General features: G+C 50.2%; 1 protein-coding gene across 1 annotated transcript in view; it reads right to left on the bottom strand.

Moving 5' to 3' along the window:
• The window catches only part of LOC310782675 (intersectin-2-like), a 62,690-nt gene that overhangs the window by 5,698 nt on the left and 41,992 nt on the right, over positions 1-15,000 (bottom strand). The window contains exons 29-37 of the mRNA XM_083643394.1: positions 8,157-8,253; positions 7,594-7,785; positions 3,957-4,078; positions 3,048-3,154; positions 2,727-2,910; positions 2,350-2,448; positions 709-876; positions 329-550; positions 6-127 (exon numbers count right to left, since the gene is read on the bottom strand). Coding sequence (XP_083499520.1) covers positions 6-127; positions 329-550; positions 709-876; positions 2,350-2,448; positions 2,727-2,910; positions 3,048-3,154; positions 3,957-4,078; positions 7,594-7,785; positions 8,157-8,253 — 1,313 coding nt within the window. The remainder of the gene's footprint in view (positions 1-5; positions 128-328; positions 551-708; positions 877-2,349; positions 2,449-2,726; positions 2,911-3,047; positions 3,155-3,956; positions 4,079-7,593; positions 7,786-8,156; positions 8,254-15,000) is intronic.

The raw sequence follows: 15,000 nt of genomic DNA, 5'->3' as shown, positions 1-15,000 counted from the left end.
GGTACCTTTCGTTCAAGGTCTCAGTCTTGAGTGTGTAGACACGGTCGATGTGCGAGACGTGGAACAGTGGCTCGTCGCTGGACGGGTCGGAAGGCATTTTCACCAGAACCTCGTTCAGAAACAGCGGCTGGAGGTGACAATGGGGTGACGGACAAATGTATGGGTGGACAATCGGACATATGGCCAGAGGAAGGAGAAGATCAAAGAAAGGATTTAAGCCATCTAGTAAAAAAATATACAAGAAAAAAGCCACAAAATAATATAAAAAAGAGAAGAAAAAAAGAGTTCATATCAGTGGTTCATATCTGCACATAGCCTCTCTGCTCACCGCCTTATACATCTTGAGCTGGACGTTGGTCTTGGGGCTGAACAGCCTGTCTGGTCCTGAGGAGGAGGAGGAGGAGAAGGGCTTGGCGCTGTGTGTGAGGAGGAGCATATCGTTGAAGAGGAACGCCCACAGCTCCCGGCTGCTTTTGGTCTTGTGCAGCCGGCCGCTGTGGATCAACTTGCGAGGCCCGAGGCAGTTAGTCAACGAGTTGAAGACCAAGTGCTGAATGAACGAGAGAAGAAGAAAGAGAAGGAAGGGAGGAGTGAGGAGAAATGAAGGGAAGAGGGAAGGAGCGAGTCAGGTGGATGAGGGAAGTTACTTTTTGGTGTTTTGGTGTCATGTATTGCATTATATTATTTTGTGTGGGTGTGTGTGTTTACCTCTATGAGCCCCTCACACTGGATGTGGATCTGAATCCACTCCAGCCGGTCAGAGTTCTCCTTCTCCCTGACCCCCTCGTTGACCTGGGAGCACAGCTCTTCTGCCTGGTCCAAGGCTTCTCTCAGGGGGCCGCGGTCCGTGTGGCCGTCCGGGGTGTGCTCCAGGATCTGACCAACAGGAAGACAAAAGCATGGGAGAGAGAGAGAGAGGGGGGGAGAGAGAGATGGGGTAAGGAATCAATTTCTTTTGGATCATGCTGCCAACATCAGTAACAAAGGGGGGCATGTTTTTGAATGAATGGGTAGAGAAACCTTAGTGTATTCACCTTATGTTGCCACGCCCACTTTTTCTCCTCCGTGTCAGACGCAATTGTATTTGTTCTTCCGGTTCAGCGTTAACCGGCCGGCCGGTTGCATTGTAAACTGTAAACTATGGATGAAGTTTGGCAACAGCCGATGGCTGTACCCGGTCGCCATTTAACGTTAGTTACTGTAGAAAAGGGTCCATAATGGCCCACCATCAGGCCTGTTCTTGGGGCAGTCGATGCCCATGAGCCGGCGCGCCAACGACGTAATGATGATGACATCATCAATGATGATGTCAGAGTTCACCTGTGAGGTCATCGGCGACGTCAGGCGGTCTAGGCTGACTGTGACGGCAGACGGGACTTTACGGGGTCACCGATGATGTCATAGCATATGACATCATCGATGACCTGTGAGGTCATCGGCGATGTCAGACATAACATATATAAACAAGGTGTTCTGTGACGCTGTACTTCCTTATACTTCCGGTATTCCTACTTCCTCTCTATTCTACTTCATAATGTCTACCCTAAGCACGACCAAATCCGAACCCGAGCTGAATCCTGGCTATCTTACAACCAGCCAGGCCCTGGTGATCGACTGCCTTACAACCAGCCAGGTCACGAGTGGTATTCCTTCAACCGCGTCCGAGGACCGACATCTCGGTCCCCATCTCCATCTCTGTGATTCTGACCGATCACGGCCCGTGAGCCCTCATCTACGATCCAGCACACTTCACGAGGCAAGCCCACAAGCTTCGCTACAGTTACAAAAGCCAGTCGACAGTGTTTTCTCACTGCCAGTAGCCTACAGTTGGGGTTGACAGATAGTAGCATGTCCGAGACAGGATAAAGCTAGCAACTATTTGCTTGTGATGTTTTTAACTCTGTAGCACTCTGAGATTATTTCTGAATGAAGAGTGCACTACAAATAAAATGAATTATTATTATTATTATTTTGTTGGGTTAGGTTGTCTGACCAGTCTCACAGCCAGCACTCGTCCTCGCTGCTCGTTAAAAATTTCCAATAGGCGTTATTCTGATAAACTGGTCACATATTTGGAATGTTACGTTCTCATCCGGAAGAATATTAAAACTTTATAACAGTTTTTTTTTGCCTTGAAAACAGCTTTTTGGCAAGTCTAAAAACGATAAAGGCAGGAGTAATCTACTTCCGGGTCTAAAACGGAAGAACGATTACAAAATGTCATTATGCGGAAGCGTCCTTATATGGGCAAATGATAAGGTGAATAGAGTGTTGTGATGATGGAAGATGAATCCTCTTGATGGTATTTGTGCATGTATATGTGTGTACTGTATATGTGTGTTCACATACATTCTTTATGAGCAGGGGGTAGCGTGTGATCCTCTGCATGGGCTTGAGGAGGAAGCTGGACAGTGGCATTCCTTTACAACGGTAGTTAGTGGCAATCTTCTGCTCATGAGAGAGAGAGAGAGAGAGAGAGACAGACAGACAGAAAGAGAGCGAGAGAGATTTTATTCAATTTCACAGAAGAAAGACCACATGTGCTCTCTCATAAATCATTCCATGGTTAATGCACTTCAATAAAACAGTATTTCTCCACTGATGCCTAGGAGCTAAGATTTGAAAAATGAAAAAGAAAAAAGTGATTATGCTGCCCTCAACACACTGAATAATGATACCGAATCCAGTAATCCTGCAGAATAACATTTCCCACCGCCACGGCGTACCTTGAGGAAGTCCTTGAAGTCGGGCTGGTTGTGCGTCTTGCTCTGCAGCAGGGCGGCGGCGTTGAGCTGGCAGGAGCAGAAGCGGATGTAGGGCTGCATGTGGGCGAGCTCCGACGCCAGCAGGTCCCCGATCACCTGCACCGGCATGTTCTCGCCACCGGTCTTCTTACGGACACGCAGGGCCCTGCCACGCACAACAGGTTATGATGATGAAATTAATTAATTTGTATTTATTTTATTTTTATTTTTTTCACACACAAACATGTCACGCAGCATTATGGGTTCAAAGGGTTATGAAGGTGGTGTGCCGACGGTGCTTACTTGAGTAGTTTGGTGTTACACATGATCAGCTCCCTCCAGTTAACAAAGATCACTCCCATCTCAGCTTCTGTCAGACGGCCCGATTCTGACATGGGCTTGTGGAAGACCTGAGGGACACACACACACACACACACACACACACACACACACACACACACACACACACACACACACATGCAGAGAGAGAGAGAGAGTGAGAGATATGTATTATAAACAATGCAAGTGCTTTAACCCATTGATACCCGATGCAGGATTTGTGTGTACCGTAAATTCCGGACTATAAGGCGCACCGGTGTATAAGCCGCACCTGCAAAGTTGACTGTTTTTTACATATATAAGCCGCACCGGACTATAAGCCGCGGGTGTTTTAATGGGTTTTTTTTTTTTTTTTTTTATTGTGTTTTAATGTTTAATTACCATATGTAAGGGTTCATGCACAGAGGGGATTGTCGGGAAAGAGATGGCTGTTTGAGGAAGCTCCCATTTATTAACATTTCAACAAAACAACATAACACAACACCACCTGTGTTGTTTTTTTACAGTGCACACAGTGTCCGCGGTGTGGTGAAAAGAGGGCAAGAGAGGAAATTAAAACAGAAGTGGATTTATAGTTAGAAAGAGTGCTAAAAAAGAGAGATTTTTTTTTTATTTTTTTTTAAATCCATAGATAAGCCGCACCGTTATATAAGCCGCAGGGGCCAAAAAAGCCCAAAAAACGGGAAAAAAGGTGCGGCTTATAGTCCGGAATTTACGGTATATCCCTCATTTGTGTGTGTATCCCTTTAAGACCGTGTCACGCGGTTCACGGTCTTAAAGGGATACACACACAAATGCTGCATCAGGTATCAATGGGTTAAATCCGACAGAAAGGTTGAGGATCCCTGAATATGTGTGTACTGCAGAGTTTACCTCCAGCACCAGTTCCAGGTCCTCCAGGTAGATCTCTTCTGTCTGGATGAGCTCATGGATGTAGCCCTGCCTCTTCCTCTCCTGGGGTGTCATGGTGTCCAGCGTCATCAGGTCAGCACACCCTAAAACACACGTGTGCACACACACACACACACACACACACACACACACACACACACACACACACACACACACACGCGCGCGCACACACACACACACACACACACACACAAGTGCATGTGCATTGCAAACACACGCACAAACACTTCAGAGGAAATACGCAACGCTACCGCATATGAATGAATAATTGCAAGGTCAAGGTCTTATCAAAAGCAATTGACACATGGCCATGTTAAAATCTCTCTTTATTATCAGTTCTGTGATATTTTATATACATTTAATGCACAGACAAGAGTGAGGCACGTTGTTTTTGCAGTACATGAACCTAGGGAATATGCCAAGCAATGCTACCGCTAACAATACTGCTACCAAAGTGAAGCACCTTTCGTGTGGTGGAGTGCTCACTCCAAATGATTGCATAGGTGTGGATGAGGAAAGTAGCCAATTAAAGGAACTATTTGCCACTTTTGAACCTTTTCTCTATCTCTATCCGAAATCGGGATATAGTGTGAAACACAACAACAGTTGTTTTCAATGTGCTCTGTGTCTCTGGGGGATCTTGAAGCTGTGCCGGAGCATTGCTGTTATTCGAGCTACAGATTGTGTTTAAACTCTTTTTTGTATGTGTGCATCCGGGGACACTGGATGGAGAGCCTTAACGAGCCTTAACGAGCCATACCAGCTGGCAGGGGCGGAGTTAAACATTCTTCATCTACATATACTACCGATTTAGTGATGATATAAAGCTGGTTGAAAAGTGGCAGATTTCCCCTTCAAAGTGTAGTGGAAGACTTGTTCGTGTTTTTTTGAGGTTCAAACTTGGCAAAACTTGGACGTGAGTTTCAGCAGGTGTTGTTGCGTCATATCTCTGAATCTACCTTTACAACACTGGTACGCTAAGAACAGCTGTTTTTGTTTTGTGTTTCTGCTGGTGATATTACAATTCAACACTGAACGAGTCTAAACCTTGCAAACAGCCCTACCGTATTATGGAAGTGTGCCTAACGAATTGAATAATAAAAATGAATCGTTTTTAATCCAAGCAATGCAATTAGCAAGCAGCGAGGTTATTTGTGATTAAGCAACACAGATAGAATGAATCAACTGAAATCTTTACATTGGTCCATATCTTAGCCAGGTTTAATGTTGTTAGTGCAAGAATGAGCGACCCTGTTCAAAACGTCTACATCATGTTGACTCATAGCCTTGAATTAGAAAACTAAACGACTTCATTAGTCAGGATGCCATTTTACATAATAATATATTTCAATGATAACCAAACTGTTATGATCCATATTTTCATTTGTCTATAACAGAAACTACACAGTCCATGCCTTTGACATTGTTGCAGAGGGACAAAAGCTTCTAAAACTCATAATCGTGTCTAGCTGCCTCTGCCTCACTCCTCTTGGTTAGTGGGTTAGAGAAAACATCAGAGGAGAGAAAAGAGAAATAAAGAAAAGAAAAAAGGGATTCAAATGAAAAGCAAGAGGAGCAGAGAACAGAACACCACAGTCCTAAACGAGAGGGAGGTGGAGAGCGGAAAGCCTCAGAGCCGGGCTGTTCTTGCTGGCAGCTGGGCTTCCTGATGCGACAGGGGCATTCTGAGCTCTGATTGGCTCAGGGCATTCTGAGCTCTGATTGGCTCAGGGAGGAGGGTGAGGAAGAGGAGGAGGAGGAGGAGGAGGAAGAGGAGAAAGGAAAGCCAGCACTACTGTCCTACAGAGGGAAGAACAAAGAGGGAGAGATGTAGTGGAGGACAGGGAGAGGAGGAGGCCAGTGAGATGGAGGAGAGGTGGATGGAGAGAGAAGGAGAGACAGCAGACATTAATACTCTTACACGGCTGACATGCAGGTGTGCATTCATATGGAAATGTTAATTATCGTTACAGCTGGAGCATGGTTGTAATTCTCGGATTTCTTTCCGCAGTGGGCCGCAGACCTCGTGTGCGTGTGCGTGCGTGTGTGCGCGTGTGTGTAAAAGTTGAAACATTTTCATCAGAATTACAGTTTCATTGTGTTTGTGTGTGTGCAGCGCTAATGAGTTTGTCCTAATTAAACGTACAGGGTGTTCACTCCTGTTAACAGAGTTACACTGCTGTGTGGAGACCAGACAACACTTGCTATGAATACGGATTAAACACACACACACACACACACACACACACACACACACACACACACACGCACACACACACACAAAGCGTGCCCATGCACACACACACACACACACACACACAAAGCGTGCCCGTGCACACACACACACGCACGCGCTCACTCACACACACACCCACCCACCCAAACCAGATCAGGTTATGCCCAAAGCCAAAGGTGAACTTTTCACTGTACTGTCCATAATTATACATGATAGCATGAAGTGCACAGTAGTCCATTTCGAAGGCCTCCTCCAGTGACCTCATTATCCTACCACCGCATTTGTATTCAGAAGCTGTGCCTTAGAATGTCTTCTCCTCACAAAGCGACCTAAGATCGTCTCCATCCGTCACATTCCCGGTCAAAGTGAAGCTCAGACATGCCGGAAGGGAATCAGCGTTGGGGGACGAACGCAAGTGGAACGGCGGCTTTGCTCCGTGACCGGATGATTTGCTGGCAAGGACAGCAATCAAGTTGCTGGTGCAGTCAACGCAGCGAGACTTGAAAGGCCCGGTCCAAACGCTATCAGGCAGACAGGCTTGGTTGAACTAATACTGTAGGAAATTGAACCGCTCAATTTTGTTCACAGTTAATTCAAGCACTCCCTGACTGGACCGGTCGGTATCTGAAGGCTGAATGCTACAGTATCTTTATACAGCATTATACAATTTAATTTAATATGCAGTGTTGGGGGTAACTCATTACAAAAGTAACCTATTACATATACTGTCAGCAGTAACTCAGTAATATAACTTATTACAATAGGATTTCAGTAGTATTATACCAGCTACTTTGTCAAGTGACAAGTTACAAATTGAGTTACATTCTTTTTGTCAAAGCAGATATTTAAATAAAGATACAATCATTTCCTAATACAATTGTGTGTTTTATGCAAATAGCCACTAAAGTAAATAGTAATATGTAGTATATTACATTTTGAAAGTAACTTGCCCAACACTGTTAATATATATCAAAGCACAGTATTATTATTATTATTAGGGAGTGAGCCTTTAAAGTGCACTGTGTTCAACTGTCCACCAGAGATCCCAGAGTGATCGACAGAAACCCACTCTTTTCTACTTACCATTTTTCTCACCATGCTCTGGCATGGATGAGGAATCTACTGGACCTGGAGTGAGCCAAGTCAACCGATCACATTATTCAGTGACAAGACAGAAGTGTCCTTCTACAACTGATGGTTTTCAAGTTATGTCCGTAACTGAATTCCTCTGCTTACTGCATATACAGTATGTGTGGATGAATTATTAATGTCACCGGTCAACGGGTGTGACAGAAAATATCATCCCTCTTTGAAAAGCTCTGACAGTGCAGCAATAGCAAAAAATGCCCGAGGCTGACTCACATTGCTGGCTGGGGTCCGATTCGGTGGTCATCTTGACATAATTGGTTGGCAGCAGGCCGGTGACCCCGTTGGTCTCTCCTTTCCACCAATCAGGGTTGGTCTTGTCCAGCACGTTGATCAGCTGACCCTTGGAGAAGCTCAGCTCGTCCTGATTGGCAGCCGTATAGTCGTACATGGCGATGACTTGGCACACTGTGTAACGAGGAGGTGAGAAGGAGAAAGTGACATGGAGCTGAACTGACAGTTGTGTCTGTTAATCAGTATGACGGTTCAGTGTGCTGAATCTAAAATAGGCAGCAGTTTTTCTGAAAATGCCAGGATTTTATAGCGTTCTCTGGGTTACTGACTGGACATTCTTACAGTGAAACTACCCAAACATAGAAAGATACAGCCAGACACATCAGCAATTGAGTGGGAGATTGCTTTGTATAAATGGCAGCGTTCTATATCTGTCTTCTTCTACCAACAAGAGACAGCAGACAGTATTTTATAAGCACACAACAAAACAATAAAAAAAAATAAGCTGAAAGTGAGACTTCCTGGTCAAAGTGGGGCAGCGTTACCTGGCAGAGGAGCGGGGGTGGACTTGCCGCTGGAAGGACCGAGCAGTTTGACGTGGGAGGACTGGAACCAGCCTCTCTGACGCTTCTTACCCCGAGCCTGGAGGGAAAGAGCCAGGAAAACTCAATATTTCACTAGGCTGATTCAAGTCTGCATTCTGCTCTGCATTCATGGTCGAATCCAATACGGTTCTCTCTTCCTCTGGGCACAAACGCTGTTGCTGAACCTCTTAGAGCAGCTGCGTTTCCCAACCTTTGCCCACTCATGGCCCACACATGGACATTTCAGAAATGTTTGCGGCCCACGTCCGACCGTACAGTGCAGAACAGAGGCCAGATCATGTGTTCTCAGAAGAGTTAAGGGAGCTGTCCATCAGCACCACACAGAAACCAGAAACTACAAATGAGAGGCTGTCTGCAATAGGGTAATTAATTAATAATTGGTTACAAATTAAATAACCAGTATCATTAAACAATGGAGGAATGCATTCTCTCATACATAATAATAATTACTTTTTTCCCCTGACAAAGACGAAGATGTTTTGCAAATGATTTTCAAATGATTTGGTGCCCAGTTGCAATAACTTTGAGGGTCACAGGTTGGGAACAGCTGCTATTCACCTTATGTAGCCCCGCCCACTTGACCCAGTTGTGTTATGACGTCCTGTTCAAAACACCGTCTGTTTTACCTGCTCACTAGTACTGTACTGTCACAGGAAGTGTCAACACAATAGGAAGTAACTGGCTGACCCCTCTGTTGGAACATAAAGGTGAATAGAGTCTCAGCATTGCAAGCAAGAATTGCATTGAAAAGTGCTTTACAGGGAATTTATATTCGGTGCCTTCAGAAAGATTTCAATCCCCCTTGAAGTGTTCTGCTTTCTGTGGTGTTACAGCCTCAATTGTAAATGGATTATATTGGGATTGTTCTCACTAATCCTCACACAAATACACCAATATGTCAGGGTGGATGTTAAATTCATTTTTCATTTATGTAGTAAAAAAAAATCAAAATGTTTTGAGTCAATAAGTATTTAACCAAAGACAGAGACACTCCAAATTGAGTGAAGACGGAACATCCAAATTGTTTGAGACGTCCTCGAGATGTCTCTCCAAATCGGTTTGATCTTGGTCTGGTCTTCCACACAAACGGAGCTACCAGGCAAGAAGGAACTTGGTTAGGGAGAAACCCCAATTACAGCTCGGAGCTGTGACAAGAGATCTTGCAGGAAGAACAGTCAGTGCAGCAGTCAGTGTAGAGTAGAGCGGCCAGAAAGAAGACACTGGTGAAAAACAGGCACCTGACAGTTTGCAAAGTTTTTGCCAAGTTTTTGCAAAAAAGTTTGCGAAAAGGCTCTGGAAAAAAGACTGGAGGCTGAAAAAGACTCTGAAAGCACGAGAGGAAAGATTATGTGGTCTGAAACAAAAAATGGAACTCATCAGCCGCCATGATGCAAAGCGTTCTGTCTGGCAGGGACTGGGAACATCTAACAGCAACCCCTACCACTAAGCATGATGACGGCAGCATCATGCAGTGGGGTGGTTTTCCAGCAGCAGGGACTGGAAGACTTGTAAGAACAGAGGGAACAATGACTGGAACCAAATACGGGCACATTCCTGAGGCGAAGCTGCTTCAGAAGGCCAAGAACCTTAGGCTGGGGTGGCCATTTATGTTCCAACATGACCCTACACACACACAGAGACAAATAAATACTCAAATGGCTCCAAAACAAGAATGTGAAGGTCTGTGAGTGGCCAAGAGGAAGTCCAGACTTGCATCATATTGAAAGATCTGTGGAATGACTTGAAGACAGCTGCTCAGATGCTCCCCGTCCATCTTGCAAGTTGTACAAAATCCCCCCACCAGCTCAGCCTCACCCAATCAGCCACACCTGGGGCCCTGATTGGGCCGCACCTGGGCTCAATAAAGGACGGCTGATTGGGTGAGGCTCAGTAGGCTCCAGACAGCAGTGGAGGAGGCTGCTTTGGCCTTCCCTTGATGTTCACCAATGTGCAGATGCATCATTGCCAGTAAGTCTTGTTATAGTTAGTTATTTCCTTTTGTATATTTGAATTAGATGTATTATTACTTTACAGTTGAATGTTTTCCCTTGTTTGTTTGAAACCTTTGTTAATACCTTTTTGTGTTTAGGTAAAATCATCTGTATCATCTGTTTACATCAATCTACACCTGTCGGATATTCCATCACACACCAAGGAATCTGTCTAAATAAAACCCTTGGCATATGTTCCTCTGGTCCTCCTCATTCTTACCGATGCCCCACTTGCTGAGGCTATACCTTTAACCAACACCTCAAGCAGTTTCTACATGGTCCTTCGAGCCGGATTGGCCTCAGCAAGTGGGAATGGACCAGAGGAACCAGCAACCAGCAGAGGGACCAAGGTGGGCAGCAGAGGGACCAAGGTGGGCACCTGGATACCATCAACAATATGGATATTATCCAGCCTTTTACTCTACTTCAGTAGCACAAACCTTCCAACCCCATCCCCCAACACAGTGTTGTTGCCATGTGGTCGGGCATACACCTGGGAGACAGCCTAGCCAACCTGCACCATATCAACTTGGTGAGCACCATAGACACCTATTGATGCAGGTTAGCAGGAGGCTTGACACGATAGAGCAGAGTGTGTACCGAAGAGGAGCGGCCCCTGCACCTCCTCTGCCTCATGTGTTCCAGGCGCCTCCTCCTCAGCCTCAGGTGTTCCCTGCACCTCCTCAGCCTCAGGTGCTCCCTGCACCTCCTCCGCCTCAGCTGTTCCAGGCGCCTCCTCAGCCTCAGGTGCTCCCTGCACCTCCTCAGCCTCAGGTGCTCCCTGCGCCACCTGCTCCGCCTCAGCTGTTCCAGGCGCCTCCTCCCCAGCCTCAGGTGCTCCCTGCACCTCCTCCGCCTCAGCTGTTCCAGGCGCCTCCTCCTCAGCCTCAGGTGCTCCCTGCGCCACCTCCTCCGGCTCAGCTGTTCCAGGCGCCTCCTCCTCAGCCTCAGGTGCTCCCTGCGCCACCTCCTCCGCCTCAGCTGTTCCAGGCGCCTCCTCAGCCTCAGGTGCTCCCTGCACCTCCTCCTCAGCCTCAGGTGCTCCCTGCACCTCCTCAGCCTCAGGTGCTCCCTGCACCTCCTCAGCCTCAGGTGCTCCCTGCGCCACCTCCTCCGCCTCAGCTGTTCCAGGCGCCTCCTCAGCCTCAGGTGCTCCCTGCACCTCCTCCTCAGCCTCGGGTGCTCCCTGCACCACCTCCTCCGCCTCAGCTGTTCCAGGCGCCTCCTCAGCCTCAGGTGCTCCCTGCACCTCCTCAGCCTCAGGTGCTCCCTGCGCCACCTGCTCCGCCTCAGCTGTTCCAGGCGCCTCCTCAGCCTCAGGTGCTCCCTGCACCTCCTCCGCCTCAGGTGCTCCCCGCACCTCATCAGTACCAGGTGCTCCCCGCACCTTCACAGCTCCAGGTGCCACCTGCACCTCCTCTGCTCCAGGTGCCTCCTTCATTCCAGGTTCCGCTAGCGCCTTTTCCATTCCAGTGGGCCCCGGCAACTGATCCTATGCAGGTAGGCCCAGCACCCCTAGGTTGGCCAGCCCAAGTAAGGCAACTCCAACAACGTTATGACCACCAGGCTTACCAATATGGTAATTACCTTCCTGGGGTGGCCCCCCTGGCTCCAGTCCCAGTGCCCCCTGCACTGCCAGTCCCGGTGCCCCCCGCACCGCCAGTCCCGGTGGCCCCCCTGGCTCCAGTCCCAGTGCCCCCCGCACTGCCAGTTCCGGTGCCCCCCGCACCGCCAGTCCCAGTGGGCCCTCTGGCTCCAGTCCCAGTGCCCCCCGCACTGCCAGTACCCGTGCCCCCCGCACCGTCAGTTCCGGTGCCCCCCGCACCGCCAGTCCTGGTGCCCCCCGCACCGCCAGTCCCGGTGGCCCCCCTGGCTCTGGTCCCAGTGCCCCCTGCACTGCCAGTCCCGGTGCCCCCCGCACCGCCAGTCCCGGTGGCCCCCCTGGCTCCAGTCCCAGTGCCCCCCGCACTGCCAGTTCCGGTGGCCCCCCTGGCTCCAGTCCCAGTGCCCCCCGCACTGCCAGTTCCGGTGCCCCCCGCACCGCCAGTCCCAGTGGCCCCCCTGGCTCCAGTCCCAGTGCCCCCCGCACTGCCAGTTCCGGTGCCCCCCGCACCACCAGTCCCAGTGCCCCCTGCACTGCCAGTTACGGTGCCCCCCGCACCGCTAGGCCCGGTGGCCCCCCTGGCTCCAGTCCCAGTGCCTCCCGCACTGCCAGTCCCGGTGCCCCCCGCACCGCCAGTCCCAGTGGCCCCCCTGGTGCCAGTTCCGGTGCCCCCTGCACCGCCAGTCACAGTGGCCCCCCTGGCTCCAGTCCCAGTGCCCCCCGCACTGCCAGTTCCGGTGCCCCCCGCACCGCCAGTCCCGGTGGCCCCCCTGACTCTAGTCCCAGTGCCCCCTGCACTGCCAGTCCCGGTGCCCCCCGCACCGCCAGTCCCGGTGGTGGCCCCCCTGGCTCCAGTCCCAGTGCCCCCCGCACTGCCAGTTCCGGTGGCCCCCCTGGCTCCAGTCCCAGTGCCCCCCGCACTGCCAGTCCTGGTGCCCCCCGCACCGCCAGTCCCGGTGGGCCCCCTGGCTCCAGTTCCGGTGCCCCCCGCACCGCCAGTCCCGGTGGCCCCCCTGGCTCTAGTCCCAGTGCCCCCTGCACTGCCAGTCCCGGTGCCCCCCGCACCGCCAGTCCCGGTGGCCCCCCTGGCTCCAGTCCCAGTGCCCCCCGCACTGCCAGTTCCGGTGCCCCCCGCACCGCCAGTCCCGGTGGCCCCCCTGGCTCTAGTCCCAGTGCCCCCTGCACTGCCAGTCCCGGTGCCCCCCGCACCGCCAGTCCTGGTGCCCCCCGCACCGCCAGTCCCGGTGGCCCCCCTGGCTCTAGTCCCGGTGCCCCCCGCACTGCCAGTTCCGGTGCCCCCCGCACCACCAGTCCCGGTGGCCCCCCTGGCTCTAGTCCCAGTGCCCCCTGCACTGCCAGTTCCGGTGCCCCCCGCACCGCCAGTCCCGGTGGCCCCCCTGGCTCCAGTCCCAGTGCCCCCCGCACTGCCAGATCCGGTGGCCCGCCTGGCTCCAGTTCCGGTGCCCCCCGCACTGCCAGTTCCGGTGCCCCCCGCACCGCCAGTCCCAGTGGGCCCCCTGGCTCCAGTCCCAGTGCCCCCTGCACTGCCAGTACCGGTGCCCCCCGCACCGTTAGTTCCGGTGCCCCCCGCACCGCCAGTCCTGGTGCCCCCCGCACCGCCAGCCCTGGTGGCCCCCCTGGCACCAGTCCCGGTGCCCCCTGCACCGGTGGCCCCCCCGGCTCTAGCCCCAGTGCCCCCTAGACCTCCTGCTCGGGCACCATTCCACCACCAGCATCCAGGTCGGCCTCCGGAAGGGTGCTGCTACCTGTGTCATCAGCGTCTGGGCCATCGTCCAGGGTTGCTCCACCCTACTGACCTGCCCCCTGGACGCCCTCCGGACCCGTGGTGCCCTTCAACCATACTGCCTGACCTGGAGCCTGTGAACCCAAAACTTGTTTTTCATGGGGCGGCGGGACGCCCATCTCCCTTGGGTGATCTAACCCTGGATTTTCTGGACCCTGACCTGAGTTTATTTATCAAATATAATGCTATATTTGAGGGGCGGCTGTACAAAATCCCCCCACCAGCTCAGCCTCACCCAATCAGCCACACCTGGGGCCCTGATTGGGCCGCACCTGGGCTCAATAAAGGACGGCTGATTGGGTGAGGCTCAGTAGGCTCCAGACAGCAGTGGAGGAGGCTGCTTTGGCCTTCCCTTGATGTTCACCAATGTGCAGATGCATCATTGCCAGTAAGTCTTGTTATAGTTAGTTATTTCCTTTTGTATATTTGAATTAGATGTATTATTACTTTACAGTTGAATGTTTTCCCTTGTTTGTTTGAAACCTTTGTTAATACCTTTTTGTGTTTAGGTAAAATCATCTGTATCATCTGTTTACATCAATCTACACCTGTCGGATATTCCATCACACACCAAGGAATCTGTCTAAATAAAACCCTTGGCATATGTTCCTCTGGTCCTCCTCATTCTTACCGATGCCCCACTTGCTGAGGCTATACCTTTAACCAACACCTCAAGCAGTTTCTACACAAGTCATGGGGGAAAATTCCAAAATCCAGATGAGCCAAGGTGATATGCAATGTCCAACTAGTAGACGCAAAGCTGTAATTGCTAAATAGCTAAAGTGTGTTCAACATATGGACTCAGAGGGTTTGTCACTTACGATATGCTATTTCTACATTTCATTTTCAATTAATTTGCAACATTTCTCAAAACACGTTTTCCTTTTGTCATGGGATATTTTGTCTAGGTTGTTAACAATAAATCCCCAAATTAATTATCCATTTTGTATTCAGTCTGCAACACCACAAACCCCCCCCAACATAGTACAATCCTACAAAAGAGTGCTAAATTCCATGCTACTGCAACAATGTAACTTTCCATTTGGACTGTCTTGTCTAAACTAGTGTCCTCTCTCTCTCGAGAGAGAGTGGCGTCAGCGGAGGACCAAAATGCGAGACTCATTAGCCAATGAACAGCCAGGAATGGGTCTCGCGCTACTTTTGCATGCTAAAATAAAGCTGATAATGTACAATTTGATTCAAGGGATGAAAAACCCTTTCAGAGTACAACACAAACTGTCTATTTTGCTGCAACTCGACAGTGCTGCTTAATCCAGGACCTTACTTCCTGGAACTCTTGAGAGTAAAAAACTGGTCCATTGGAGTGAATGGAGATGTCGGGTCTCTTCTATCTACACGGCTCTGGTCTAAACTATTGACCACTTG

Source organism: Poromitra crassiceps (assembly GCF_964638095.1).
Source record: "Poromitra crassiceps genome assembly, chromosome: 9".
Taxonomy (NCBI): Eukaryota; Metazoa; Chordata; class Actinopteri; order Beryciformes; family Melamphaidae; genus Poromitra; species Poromitra crassiceps.
The sequence above is the reverse complement of the archived record's forward strand: the minus strand, read 5'-3'. Positions and strand labels throughout refer to the sequence as shown.